The 14,585-nt window shown below is 45.3% G+C and overlaps 1 protein-coding gene across 1 annotated transcript in view; it reads left to right on the forward strand.

Annotated features, from left to right (window-relative positions):
• The window catches only part of BLTP1 (bridge-like lipid transfer protein family member 1), a 282,755-nt gene extending 268,511 nt beyond the window's left edge, over window positions 1–14,244 (forward strand). The window contains exons 74-76 of the mRNA XM_078766129.1: window positions 7,232–7,369; window positions 10,114–10,291; window positions 11,710–14,244. Coding sequence (XP_078622255.1) covers window positions 7,232–7,369; window positions 10,114–10,291; window positions 11,710–11,926 — 533 coding nt within the window. The 3' untranslated portion in view covers window positions 11,927–14,244. The remainder of the gene's footprint in view (window positions 1–7,231; window positions 7,370–10,113; window positions 10,292–11,709) is intronic.
• The last annotated feature ends 341 nt before the right edge of the window (window positions 14,245–14,585 follow it).

Consider the following 14,585-nt stretch of genomic DNA (forward strand, 5'->3'; position numbering starts at 1 on the left):
ACATCGATAGTGGGACCGTGGCGAATCTGCATATGGCGATCCGCGAAGTTCACGTTTAGAAAGTAGAAACCATCACGGCATGTCATCATTCACTTGAACTCGATATCTCTTTTTTTCATTCCAAACAACATAACTCCAATTAATCACAAAATAAACTTTTAACAACATTGTTAATGTTTCCTTCATTGTAAAAACTACCAAATCAACAGTTAAAAGGATTTTGAGCCGATAGCTGTTACGGCCTTGGCAAGATCGATGGAGACAGCGATCTGTTAGCGTATTCACCGCCCAAATAGCTATGTGGAATTCTCTCGTGTAGAGATTAAATGTCTTTTGAACTTTGGCCGAGGTCATTATTTACTTTTAATGATGTTTATATACGAATGTTGTTTAATGATGTTTATATTGGTTTTGGGTCGTCCTTTCCGCATATCTCGTGGGATTGTAAGTTTGAGAGACGGCCGTGACGGCCGTGATGGCGGGGAGGGGTTTGGAATTCTCTCAAGCAGGGATTCAACCCGTGTCCTTATGAAAGGTCTTTGTCCGAGGTCACCGGGTTTGATCGGTGTAGCTGTGCAGCGATTGGTGCAGCCGTTTGTGCGGCACCCGGGAAAACAACATCGTAACAATGAAAACATCGTCACAATGAACGTTATGCAAACGCGAATGTTATGCAGGAGTCCAAACCTGAGACTGCTGGAGACCAAAGCTGAAATTGGGAAAACGAAATAGCCTATTTTACTTCAAGAGATCCCAGGATTACCCACCCAAAATATAGTTGCGATCAGTTCAGCAGTTTTTACGGTACCTTCGAACGGACAGACAGACAGACAGACAGACAGACGGACGGACATTTGGTGAATTATAGTAAGATTCTGCCATTTGTTCGTCCTTCGCACTGAAGAGACAACATAAATCGCACCAACTGCGCCAATGATCGCCTTGCTGACCAAATGCACTTGTTACCTTGTTTGTGAAAGCTTGAGGCTACCTGAGCCAAGTGAGTCTGAGGGGAAAACAAACAAACTGTTTCAAATCAACTTATCAAATTGTGCAGCATTGCTGTCCTCTTTTTGAAAAAGTCCTCTTTTTGTCCTCTTTTTGAAAAAGTCCTCTTTTGTCCTTTTGAAAAAGTCCTCTTTTTTTTTAAACCCCCTTATTGAGGTTTGCTGTATTTAAAGATCAATACCCACAGTGGATGATACTGTTGAGATGTGATCGGCACGTAGGCCTGGTGGGCCAAATGGATTTTTATTGGTCCTTTAATGACCATGTTTCTGTGCAAAGGTGTTGTTCCTTTATTGTATTGTGCTCAAACATTTTATTGCTTTAGCTTTGCTTTCAATTTTTCTGCCTTTCGGTGTGAAAGTAATTTTTCTTTCTTTTTTCTATTTTTGAACTTATCAAAATCTCAGGGGTTATAAATCCACACGAGTCCCATTTTGAGTTAATTCAAGTGCAAAGTTTTTCAATGTCTTTGCCTTTGCGAAAGGCATTAAATATGGTGTTGGAAGCCAAGGAATTTCTTTTCAATCGGATACTAATTTGACTCGTCAATTAAATAGTCCAGGCGGACAAAATGGCATTTTCATGCATGACTTTTAAAATAACTTTTACTTCCACAATTGTGTTTTACCTCTCTCGCATTGACGAGTGTGACTGCTTCATGCCTCCTATAAAATTGTACTGCTGTAACAGCTCCAATTAATCCCAACCGGTTTTTGAGGTCAACCGGGGATATCATTTTCACCCAAGACTTTCACGACCTGGCTGGCCAGGCCCCGAAGGTGGCAGGAAGTTGTAATTTGTCCAGGTAGTTGGTGATAACTCGCCTATCCTTCACCAAAGGCACCGTGTGAGACATCACGTGGTGTCCTTGTCCACAGGCTACCAACGTCCAGTGATGTCTGATGAGTTGTCCATGTTGATGTGTTTACAATGGACGGTGCATACGTTGATATGTCGCCCTGTTGTCGTTCGTGAATCGTATACGTAGCAAGTGGCTGTGGACTAACATCAGTTCTCACAGAGCGCCACAGTGACTCTGCTGCCGTGGCCCCTGAAGGTTAGGGCAGGAATTTGTAATTTGTTCAGGGTACCAGCGATAGCTCATCGACTCTTCGTGAAGACTCGACTCTTCGCGACTGAAGGATATTTGATGTCTAACCTCTAATACAAGCGGACGCGACACACACACACACACACACACACTTTTTTTTTTTTTTTTTTTTTTTTGTATACTGAATCGAGGCTCGTGAAAGCGCTAACATTTACTTCACAAACAAATCAACCAGACAAACAAAATATATAAAAAGAGGGAGCGGAAGACAAGATGGGGAGAGAAGGGGAAGTACACAAACACAACATCCGAGAGCAGGGAGATGTGTGGAAGGGAGAAGGCCCGGGGGGAGGAGGCGTGGGAAGGGGGGGGGGGGCGGGAGCGAGAAGTATAAAACACAAGGACACCAAGGACTTCCTGGACAGAAGTTGGTATTTCAAAAAAGTGGAATTGGGGTGAAATTAGCGGGGGTAGAAAAGATCAAGGTTTTGGATGGGGGAAGATAAGAGATGGTGGTGAACAGCAGTTTTAAAGACTTGGAGGGTGGAGTGGGATTGAAGAGAGTGAGGGAGTTTGTTCCAGAGGCGGGAGAAAAGAGGAATGAAGGAGTGAAGGTGAGCAGAGAGTCTTGATTTTGGCAGTTTAACCATAAGAGGGTTGCAGGCAGATCTTGTGCGACCTGTAGGAATATTTGGGGGACAGAGCCCAGAGAGAGCTGGGGGGGCAAGGCCAGAGAGGAGTCGGTAGAAGACGGAAAGACCACCAACCTGCCTGCGGTGAGTGAGTGAGAGGCCCTTGGAGTTAGCTTTATCGCGGGAGATTCCAATGATTCTGAATGCTTTGGTTTCAACAGCGTGAAGGCGAGCTAGGTGTGAGGCAGGAGCACCAGCCCAGAGGGGAGAGCAGTATTCCATTAAGCTGCGGATGAAAGCCTTGTATGTGGTGAGGAGCTCAGGTGTGCCAAGGAAGGACTTCGCACGACGGAGGATGCCCAGTCGGCGACTGGCTTTGGAGGCCAGATTTGAAATGTGGTTTTCCCAGGAAAGATCATGGCAGATAGTGAGACCCAAAAGCTTGAGTGACAGAACTTCTTGGAGAGGATTATTCAGAAAGTGGATGGGAGGGTTGTCCAGTCGGTCTTTTCGGAGAGACATCGTAAGAGTGTGAGATTTGTCAGGATTGAAAGGACATGTTCCACTTGTTTGCCCAGTCTGTGATTTTGTCAAGGTCTGCAGAGAGTGAGGAGGCTGCAGACTGCCTATCTGAGGGATGAAGAATGGAGCGACAGAGAGTAGAGTCGTCAGCAAAGAGATAGAGAGGATTTTCAAGAGAGTCAGAGAGATCATTGATGAAGACCAGAAAAAGCACAGGGCCCAGATCACTGCCTTGGGGAACTCCAGCCTGAACAGGAAGAGGAGATGAGAGAAACCCATTCAGGGCCACACGTTGACTACGACTTGAGAGGAAGTCCGCCAGCCATGCGTGGAGATTTCCATGGATACCAAAAGAGGAGAGTTTGGTGAGCAGAGCGGGGTGCCAGACCGTATCGAAGGCACGTGATATGTCAAGGGAGACTGCTCTAATTTCCTGTTTGGCATTGAGGACCTCCATCCATTGTTGAGAAAGCAGAAGCAGCATGTCCAGAGTGGAGTGTCCAGGTCTGAAACCAAATTGATGATCAGAGATCAAGCCATTGGAGAAGAGGAAAGATTTCATATCTGAAGCAATGATGGATTCCATGACTTTGCTGATAATTGGGAGAAGGCTGATTGGTCTGTAGTTGCTGGGATCTGTTTTTGCACCTTTTTTGTGCAAAGCGGTGATGTTGGCAGATTTCCAAGCAGATGGAAGATGACCTTGAGCAAAAGAGAGGGTGAAGAGAACAGAGAGAGGGAGTGAAAGAGTGGAAGAACATGATTTTAGGACCCGTGGGCTGATGCCGTCAGGTCCAGTTGCAGAATCAGAGTTGAGGGTTGACAGAAACTTTTCCACCTTGTCAGGAGGAAAGGACACAGAGTCCAGGAGCAGCTGGGTACGACTGGGTATGGTGGGTACAGAGAGGGATGGGTTTGGGACACAAGATTTAGAGGCAAACATAGAGTTGAGGCATTCAGCTTTTTCACGTGCGGAGTCAGCCGTGTGGCCATTTGAGGTGAGGGAGGGGATGGAGGGGGAACAAACACCAGAAACAGATTTGACCAGATGCCACCAGGATTTGGAAGAGGGAGACAGATAAGAGAGTTCGGTCCTGAGAACGGAGAGATATTGTTTCCTGGCTCTCCTGAGGGTGGACACACACTTGTTTCGGGCTTTGTGAAAGGAAATGAGATTTCCTTCCGTTGGATTTGCTTTCCAGGAGACGAAAGCAAGTTGTTTCAGGGCAATAGCCTCACCACAAGATTCCGTGTACCATGGACGGGAGGAAGGGTATGACAACTGAAGACGAGATGGGATAAATCTGTGCATGAGAGAGAGCAATTTACTTTGGAAGAATTCCCAGGATGAGTTGATGTCAGAGGCAGTAGAGATGGGAGACCAGTCCAGATGATTGATGGCTGCTTGAAGACCGTGCCAGTTGGCCTGAGTGAAATGCCAGACTCGTCGACACTGAGGAGGCTCTCTGAGAATGGTCAGAGAGATGTCCACTTTAACAAGCACATGATCAGAAGAGCCGATTGGAGCAGAAGAAGAGCAGCAGACATTTTCAGGGAAGTTAGTCATAACCAAGTCCAGAAGAGAAGATGCTCCATTGACTGAGATCCGGGTTGGGAAATTGACAGATTGTGTCAGTCCCAGTGAGTCACAGAAGTCCTTTGCTGAAGAGCCATGGCTGGTGAGAGAGGTACCCACCCCCAGCCAACTGGCATGGTGACAGTTGAAATCACCACATATGAGGAAGAGAGAGTTGGGATGGGTAGATAGAAGTTGGTCCATATTATCAGACAGCGAGATGTAGATGGAGTCATCACTGTTTGGTGGACGGTACAACACACATATGAACAAAAGGTGGGAGCGAAGGGGAAGCCGTAGCCCAAAGGTATTCCTGGGGGTGAGGTGGAGAGAGGGCAGTGCAGGGCGAGTGAGGAAGAGAGTTTTTTTTATAAAGATAGCAACCCCACCTCCAGGACGAGGCTCAGGTCTATCATACCGGAGGAGGGAGTAACCTGGGAAAGATACCAAGGAATCAGAGACATCATAAAGGAGGAAAGTTTCTGTTGAGCATATCACGTCTGGTTTGTCAGAAGCAACCTGTATGGAGAGATCAGTTAAGTTTGAGCGAAGGCCCTGGATGTTTGAGGTCCATACTGTTAAGGAAGAGGAAGGGGGAGCATCGGATACAGAACGGGGGGGGGGGGGGGGGGGAGCGGTAGGGTAAGATGTGGAAGAGGTGGAAGGGGTAGGGAGAGCTGTTGAAGGTGTGTCAGAGATTACAGAATAGCTTGGAGAAAGGGAAGAATGGGGCAGACAAAAGGTTTGATGGTGATTGGGTGAGGCGCAGTGAGGTGTTATTTGAGGAGGGGGAAGAGTGAGGCTGAAGGTTGAGGGAGAAGAAGGTGAAAGTTGGAAGGGGGAAGAAGCAGGGAGGACGCTTTGAGGAGGAGGGGTGAGAGGGGAGTCTAGGAGGGGAGGAGTGAGGGAGAGTCTTGGAGGGGAGGGGAGTGGGGGGAGTTTTGGAGGGAAGGGGCAGGGGGGGAGATTTGAAAGGGATGGGTGATGGGAAGATTTGGGGGGGGAGGGGCAAGGGGGAAGATTTGAAAGAGATGGGTGATGGGGAAGATTTGGGGGGGGGAGGGGCAAGGGGGAAGATTTGAAAGAGATGGGTGATGGGGAAGATTTGGGGGGGGAGGGGCAAGGGGGAAGATTTGAAAGAGATGGGTGATGGGGAAGATTTGGAGGGAAGGGGTGAGATTGGATTTTGAAAAGTGTACGATTAATGGGAAACGAACATTTATTGCAAAATGAGTTTCTTGAGACATTCGAGTCAAAAATACATTTGAGGATGCTGAAGGATGGGTGGAGTTCTGGAGAGTTTAGGGAATGAATGAAAGATGCACTGTAAGAGATGGAATTTTTTTTTGGAATGAATTGATTTGGTGAGCAAGTCGAAAGCATCCTTTTATAGAAGAAGAAGAAAAAGGTGTTATAGAATATGACAAAATAAAGTTCTTCAGGGGACAGATGAAACATTTTTTAACAACGTGATCATGTGATCACGAACAACGTGGTCGAAGAACGAACGAACAATAAGAACGAACAAACGGATAAGAACAGGGAAGGGAAAAAAAAAAATTTTTTTTTTTTTTTTTGAGATTTTAAAACAAGGAAGAATGGGATGAAAAGAACGTGAAAAACAGAGACCGAAAGTAATTTGCAGCACGATCGAAGAACCGCTGAGACAAAAAAAAAGCCTCAAGCCAAGGGCTGACACGGTAGCCTACTAGCACTACACTAGGCCTCAGAATACACGATACGAAAAAACCGACGATTCTGTACACAGGTATGAAAAACCAACACCGAGAAACCTATTAAAGTCACCCCAATAGGTACATACACCGAAAGAAAGATACAGATTCGACAAAAACACAATTGTGAAAAATTACTTAACTTCGAAAGCGTGCGCGCGGGGACAGCTTTGAAGAGACGTGACGACCAATCTTGCGCATGCGCAGAAGCCCAACACAACACAACACTTTCAAAAACCCGTCTCCCTCTGCTAATAAATAAACAAACAGAGCGTTGAGTTCATTTGCAAACATTTTCCTTTGCAAATGCAAGTCTTTTGGCATTTCCATAATCACTCAGGTGACGAGAAATATTAGGGGAATTAAAAAAGCTCGCAATGTAATTTGAGGATTTTAACAATTTCGCATTTTAACTTGACATCTTGACCCACTGTGCAGTGCATTTTAATTATAATACGAGAGGCAGTTTCTACACGCTTAATACCCGACAAAAGGCCAATTTGCACAAGTGTCCAGAAAATATGTTCCTTAATGTGTTTTTCACTCCCCCTCGCCCTCCCTCCTCCTCGTCCCCAACCCCTTTTCAAATTAAAGTATAATGCTTATCCATGAAATGACCTTTTAATTTTGCACAGACAAACGGCTGTCGTCGTTTTCGTGGCTGCGGAATTATTTTGTAATAGCATTGTTTACATTGTTCCATGTGCAGCAGATCCCACCAAGAAGCCCAAAGTCGAGTGCAGCGTCGTAACTGAATTCCGAGACCACATCTGCGTTACCATGGATGCAGAGCTTATCATCTTCCTTCACGATCTCGTATCGGCCTACATCAAGGAGAAAGAGAAAGGTTTGCTTCATTGCCAAGACTGCCGTGGCTCGGGTTTCCTTGTGTGCACCATATACTCTGCACCAAATACCATCCACCCGCTCATTGCACTCGCCTGCGAGTCCGCTGCCTTTGCAGCTTCCCCGCTCTTTGCTGAGACCTTGGTATTGCGATGGCTAATTTTGGCGTGTTGTACCGTTCGACTGAAACTTTAAAATGGTTGTCCTGTTTTTAGTCAGGTTCACTATGTTTTTTTCGTTCAAAATTTTTGGAGATTAGCAAAACTATACATTTTTGGAATATTCAGAGCATGAGGAATCCAAAAATTAATGTTGGCATTTGCGTAGACACCTTTGCGAAAATGACCCTCAGGACAGTGATGAAGATGTGTAAAAGCATATTCCTGAACGGTATAGACCTCGTAGATCCTGTGTATAGGACTTATAGTTCAATCTGATACTAACAAGGCTGCTTTCTTGCTTTATAAACCCATACCTATAACTTCAAAGGGCTTGCAATATCATGTATTATGTAATACAGTTATATCACAAATATAAAGACAACGGTTTTCAATTACCTTTGTTTGTTGCTCTTCTATAATCCTGAGCACTATTTTGAGGCCTTTATTGGATTCCTTGACCCAGAAAACATAGGATTAGCATATTTCATTAAGTTTCTAGGTTGACTGGAAGCCGAGATCGCGGAAAATGTTTTTTATGGCGGCCATTTTGAAAATCCAAAATCTGTGTCTGTGCAAATGCCAACATTGATTTTCGGATTCTCCATGCTCTGATTCCAAAAATGTACAGGTTTGCTAATCTCCCAAAATTTTGAACGAAATTATATTTGTTAACATAGTGAACCTGATTATTTGGACTTGCGTTGCCTCACCCGCCGACCGTCCTAGGCCCGATCCTTCTACTGCAACAAACATGTCTGCCTACGGGTTGGACAAACGCTCCTTCGTAGACACGAGCTCAGATTCCCTCACCAGTCTTTGTGCGCAATGCAGGGGCTGTCTGCGGTCACGATGTGTCGCAGGTGCACCGGGCCAAATGTGGAAAATTATTTCCCCTTTGGGCATTTTGGGTCGTCCAGGAGATGCGAACCTTTCTCTGGAGGGATGCTGATTGACAAACGGCTTGTTTAGTCCCAGTTCCACCCACGTTCAAGCAAATCGATAATAATCATGTTGTTTTCTATTCTTCAAGCCAAAAGGTATTGACCCAGGGGGAGTGGAAGAGTCTCCTTAGGTTTTTCAGAGGTCGATAGCAATCTGGGATGGTGTGTATTTTTTTTGTCATCGTCACAGCTCTCAGTGAGCAAATAGACGGAGGATTTCTTGAACCGTGTCCCTTTTGACATCCCAGCCATTCCTCCGTCAGCAAACATTGAAACTTTATCAGGATAAAAATCTGAACGTCGGTTTAATATGCCGGATAAAAATTCACAAAGTTGAGGGTGACATATCTCTGTATGTAAGAACCGTTGGGCCATCCGATTAGTTGTCCTCTTCACCTTAGGTATCGGTCTAACATTGGTTTGCCAATCACGCATGCTCCTTAGGTTGGAATCCTTCCTGCCACGTGTGCAGTGTATAATAACGAGTAATTTTTCATTCTTCAATCAATAACTATTGGAACAACTTGTTAGCCATCTGGTGGGCGTTTCCAGGGGGGTTTTTTTGTATACAAGATCGAGGCTCGTGTAAGAGCTAACATTAATCACAAAAAACAAACGGACACATAAGACAAAATAAAGGGAGCGGGAGACAAGATGGGGAGGGAGAGGGAAGCACACAAGTACAACATTTGAGAGCAGGGGCATCGGGAGATCTGTGGGAGGGAGGGGGCTTGGGGGGAGGAGGTGTGGGAAGGTGGGGGGAGGGGGGTGGGAGAGGGCTTGGGGGGAGGCGGTGTGGGAAGTTGGGGGGAGGGGGGTGGGAGAGGTAAAAAGCACAAGGACACTGCCAGGACTTCCAGGAAAGGAGTTGGTATTTCAAAAAAGTGGATCTGGGGTGAAATTAGCGGGGGTAGAAAAGATCAACGGTTTGGATGGGGGAAGAAGATAAGAGATGGTGGTGAACAGCTGTTTTAAAGACCTGGAGGGAGGAGTGGGATTGAAGAGAGTGGGGGAGTTTGTTCCAGAGGTGGGAGTAAAGAGGAATTGAAAGAGTGAAGGTGAGCAGAGAGTCTTGATTTTGGCAGTTTAACCATAAGAGGGTTGCTGTCAGATCTTGTGCGACCTGTAGGAGTATTTGGGGGACAGAGCACAGACAGAGCTGGGGGAGCAAGGCTGGAGAGGAGTCGGTAGAAGACAGAAAGACCACAAACCTGCCTGCGGTGAGTCAGTGAAAGGTCCTCGGAGGTAGCTTCATTGCGGGAGATTTCAATGATTCTGAAATGGAGGTCAGTTATAGTGCCACCCCAAATGACTTCCCTGGCATGGAATCAAACCAAGGCCGAAGCAGTGAGAGCACCAAATCCTATCCACTGGACCACCAGTGACCATGATTTACTCATTTTGACCATACGAAAGAAGAAGAATTATTGCCTAAATACGTATCCATGCTGCATCTCTTTCCCATTTACTTCTCTCAACCTTGATGTGCAGTTGTAGACCTGTAGTCTATTTTGCTTCTTGAGACCAAACTCTGTCAATATCGTAGCTGTTGTGTTCCATGATTCTCTATGGGAGTAGCAGTTTTGCCAAGATCTTGTGATAAAGTTGAAACGCTGCATGCGCATTGTTTTTATTTCAAACAGCTCTCTTCTCACACCGTGGTTCGTTGTCCCGTGGGGCCCAGAGAAGCCCCACGCGCGTACGAGAAGCTGGTGGCACGATGCCCGAGCAAGCAGGCACGATGCCCGAGCAAGCAAGCAGGTTGGGCAAGGACTTGAGGGAGTTCGTCTGTAATACCTGGCAGATGGAGCCCACCCTCAGGTCAGCTTTTCTTGCATTATTCTTGGGACTTCCCGGCACTCCATACGAAATATAATAAACGTCTTTGTCAGTGAGGATCGTGTTTTGATTCACTTTTGAAGTAATTGGCATTAGTACGCGAATGTTTGCTGAATTGCCTTCTGTGTTGTACGTTTGCCAAAAGCATCACTGGTTATAAAAAAAAACTAAATGGCGTTTCGTTAAGTGTTATATGTTTTGATTATCTTGCCTCGCGCTCTCGGTTCGGGATTAAAAAGAAGTAGGAATAGACATTACGTGCACTGCAGTTGTAAAAGTACTTTCTGTTGGACAGAGCGTTTTGCTTTTTCACTTCAGCTTTCATTTAGCTGGGAAATCGGAGGCATTTTGCAATAATTGGAGCGTATTGCATTTGCGACATTCTTGCGAAACCGTAGACACACTGGCTGGCAGATTTTGGACGCTCATGGGTAGTAAGTATGTTTGAGCCTCGTAAATAGCTGCTTGGGAAGCCGCCAGGTTGGTCACGAATCGCCATCGTAGTCAGGTTCACTATGTTTTTTCGTTCAAAAATTTTGGAGATTAGCAAAACTATACATTTTTGGAATATTCAGAGCATGAGAATCCAAAAATTAATGTTGGCATTTGCGTAGACACCTTTGTGAAAATGACACTCAGGACAATGATGAAGATCTGTAAAAGCATATTCCTGAACGGTATAGACCTAGTAGATCCTGTGTATAGGACTTATAGTTCAATCTGATACTAACAAGGCTGCTTTCTTGCTTTATAAACCCATACCTATAACTTCAAAGGGCTTGCAATATCATGTATTATGTAATACAGTTATATCACAAATATAAAGACAATGGTTTTCAATCACCTTTGTTTGTTGCTTTTCTATAATCCTGAGCACTATTTTGAGGCCTTTATTGGATTCCTTGACCCAGAAAACATAGGATTAGCACATTTAATTAAGTTTCTAGGTTGACTGGAAGCCGAGATAGCGCAAAAGATGTATTTTATGGCGGCCATTTTGAAAATCCAAAATCTGTATCTGTGCAAATGCCAACATTGATTTTCGGATTCTCCATGCTCTGATGATTCCAAAAGAGGGGGAACAGGTTTGCTAATCTCCCAAAATTTTGAACGAAATTATATTTGTTGACATAGTGAACCTGACTATCGCCTCGTGGTCATCTGCCGCCTGTTCAAGGCATCATTTATGGCCTCGCTTGCAGCAAGCGGCCTGGTGATAATGGAGTCTCGTTTCCTCCCTAAGTTGTCACAGGAAAGCATAAGGCGGTGTTCACCACTAGTTTCTGATTTGCGTCTGTGATCGGCACAGCATTTCAGAAATGTCAGTTCGGAAGGATTGAAGTCGCGTATTAAACTGACACATTTGTAATGGTCGTACAAACGTTTGTTCAATCCTGCAGGCTTATCTCATGGACGGGCCAGAGGATTGACCCCGTGGGGGTGGACTACATCCTCCACAAGCTGGGATTCGCTCATGCACGGACCACAATCCCCAAGTGGTTACAACGTGGTGTGATGGACCCTCTGGACAAGGTTTTGTCGCTGATCATTTGCAAGCTCGTCCTTTCCCTGCGAGATGAGAATCATCCCAGGGTCAGGGAGCCGGACGGACGTTAGCATCGCCGGGATGGCAGCATCGGACTCTGGTAGCGATGGAATACATTCACTATTGCTGCCGCTCGACGTTGGATTTCTTAGCCATCTCGCTCAAAGAGACTTCCACATCTGAAGCATGAAATATAAATTCTCTCGGAAACAAGACTTGCTCAATCACTAACCGCACAAGGAGATATAACTTTTCCGCAAGTTTTGTTTCTTGCCATGGGCCTTGCCACTGCAGCACTTGTGACTTTCACTTTGAACTCTCAGCCCACACTGTTGCTTCTCTGGACCGACGAGCAAAGACGTAGTCTCATTAGCACAGGCTCCCAAGTCTTACTGTGACATCCGCACTGTGCAGTGATTTTTCCACTCGCCGTGTACGGTGAATCGACGGTGCTCATCCTGTGCGCCTCGCTGATGGGCAAACCACCAATCGTTTTGCTCCCCGTTACCTTTTGATTGTCGATGTAGTTTTAATAAGTCTATTGGTATTGATATTGTTCTTAGTTGATTAACGTAAGCTAACTCGGTTGCACTTTGTAGTTGATCTTCGTTTGGTGGTGGGATGCCGAATAGGTAATGTTTTTTTTGGAAATTCTGATAACCTGCAAACTGTGATGTTATGTCTGCTTGGAACCCAGGTCTATTGGGCCTACTAGTTCCGTTGACGCCTTCACGAGTCTGCAATGGCTTCCTCTGTTGTACTTAAATGCTCGATTGATGTTTGATCAAATTCGCTGATTATAAACCGGTGGCCTTCAGTTTGGCCAAATGTTAGGGCAATAACATACTGCTTAAAATGTACGGTTGTCATCTTTCTTGATTCTAGATGCAAATGGCCTCGCCTTCCTCAGCATTCAGTCATTGCGGAAATGGGTGAATGTCGCGACATTTCACCAACAACGTAATCGTTTTCACTTTGCTCAGAGTGCTGATGCAAAATCAGTCATTGTTGTTGTTTCGTAATGCAGCAGGTGGCTGCGGGTTTGCTTCATTGCTGTGTCCGAGGGGATCCGCTGACGCAGTGCCCCCTGTAGGTTAGAGAAAGAAATTTGGATTCCTTCCGGGTGCCGGTGTTAACTAGCCGGACTCTTCACAGAGGATGCCGTGGCATCTTTAACATCCACCAACGACGAGTGCTGGCAGACGGGACACTCGGCTTAACGTCTAACTGAGCAATGGCATGTACACTGATGCCTCTACATGCGAAACACCAGGACGGTAGTTTAAGCTGTGTCAATATTTGAACCCAGGTTAGACGGCTCACAGACGAGTGCGCCTAACTCTAGACTTCCCTGCCAGCCCCATACGGAATTGCGCTCACTTTATTGTGTTTGCTTTACCTGGACAAGGTGTACAAACTTCTTCCTTGCCCATGCCATCGTACTTCAGAGTGAGCATTCTCTTACCCCAAGGGAAGCATAACCTTGGATCACATTGACCAAACCTTTTGACTCGCAAAGCGGAATGGATTATTTTTGCAGTAACTTTTTATTTCTGCGCAATCCACTTTTCTTCTTCATGAAGGAGGAAAAACAAAGAAAAAGCACAGTTTGTCTTTTTTGCGGGTAATTTTAGTTTTTGTCTTTGCTCGATTACATTACAAACCAGCTAAATTGGCTCTCCTCGACCCTGCTCGCCAAAAGCACAACTGGGCCTTCACCCGGCGATGCAAGGCTACTCGTAATCGGGCAGCCCTTCTGTACGTGGCTTTTGCTTCATTGTCGTTATTTGTGCAATCGAATATTTAATCAACAACAAACAAGAGCAACAACAAACCTTAGGATAGGGATGACAGTCCCGCACAACAACGGAAAGGGCGAAAATGCATTTATCGGATGATTACGCCAAGTCGTGGTCGATGCGTGAAAAATGAGTTTTTGAAGTGCAAATCATTCAAGAAAACATTTTCATGTTGGTGCCTAATCTGTGAAACGCTCCCTACGCTTATTATATGGGATGCAAAATCCATCTCCATTTGCTGCTGTGCTTGTAAAAGCGTTCTTGGTTGTGAATATCATGATGTGAGTGACTTTGGTGCAACCCCATGCTGTTTATCATATATGATTGTATGTTTCCTGTTCTCTTGGTCTTTAACACTTCGCCCGATATGTGATTGAGTTAACCTCGCAGTTTACATTTGGCTTCAAATCTTGAGAGTTCATTCCTGGTTATTTAGGCTACGACATTGTCGTCCATTGCACGATTACAGCGGTGTCCGTATTTTGAAACGAGGAGGTGTTTTGTGAATGCTGTACATCTTCTCTGGGTTTTGAATACTCAATAAACGTCTTCTTAAAAAAAAACAAAAAAAACTATCATGATCTGCAGGCCATGATTGTCTTCTTTTTCTTCTTTTTTTATTGTGCAAAATCCCTTTAGGTCCACACACATATTACCTTGTAAAAGTGGTGGAGGTACATTTACAAAAGACACCATGGGATAGTTTTTGGCCACATTGCAGATGGCTGCCGGCTCATAAGGGCCTCATACACATTTATCAGGTCTATTCCACCACCACCCACCAGGGCCTCATACCACCCAGTCATTCACAGTAGACAACTGCATCTCCTTCCTTTCTTTCTTCCAACGCAAAATTGACAACATCTACAACAGCTTGACCACCGCCGCACCCGCTCCCCCTCCAACCACCTGCCCCCCCTTATCCTGCCTT

Source organism: Myxine glutinosa, chromosome 12, assembly GCF_964187855.1.
Source record: "Myxine glutinosa chromosome 12, kmMyxGlut1.1, whole genome shotgun sequence".
In the NCBI taxonomy this organism is placed as follows: Eukaryota; Metazoa; Chordata; class Myxini; order Myxiniformes; family Myxinidae; genus Myxine; species Myxine glutinosa.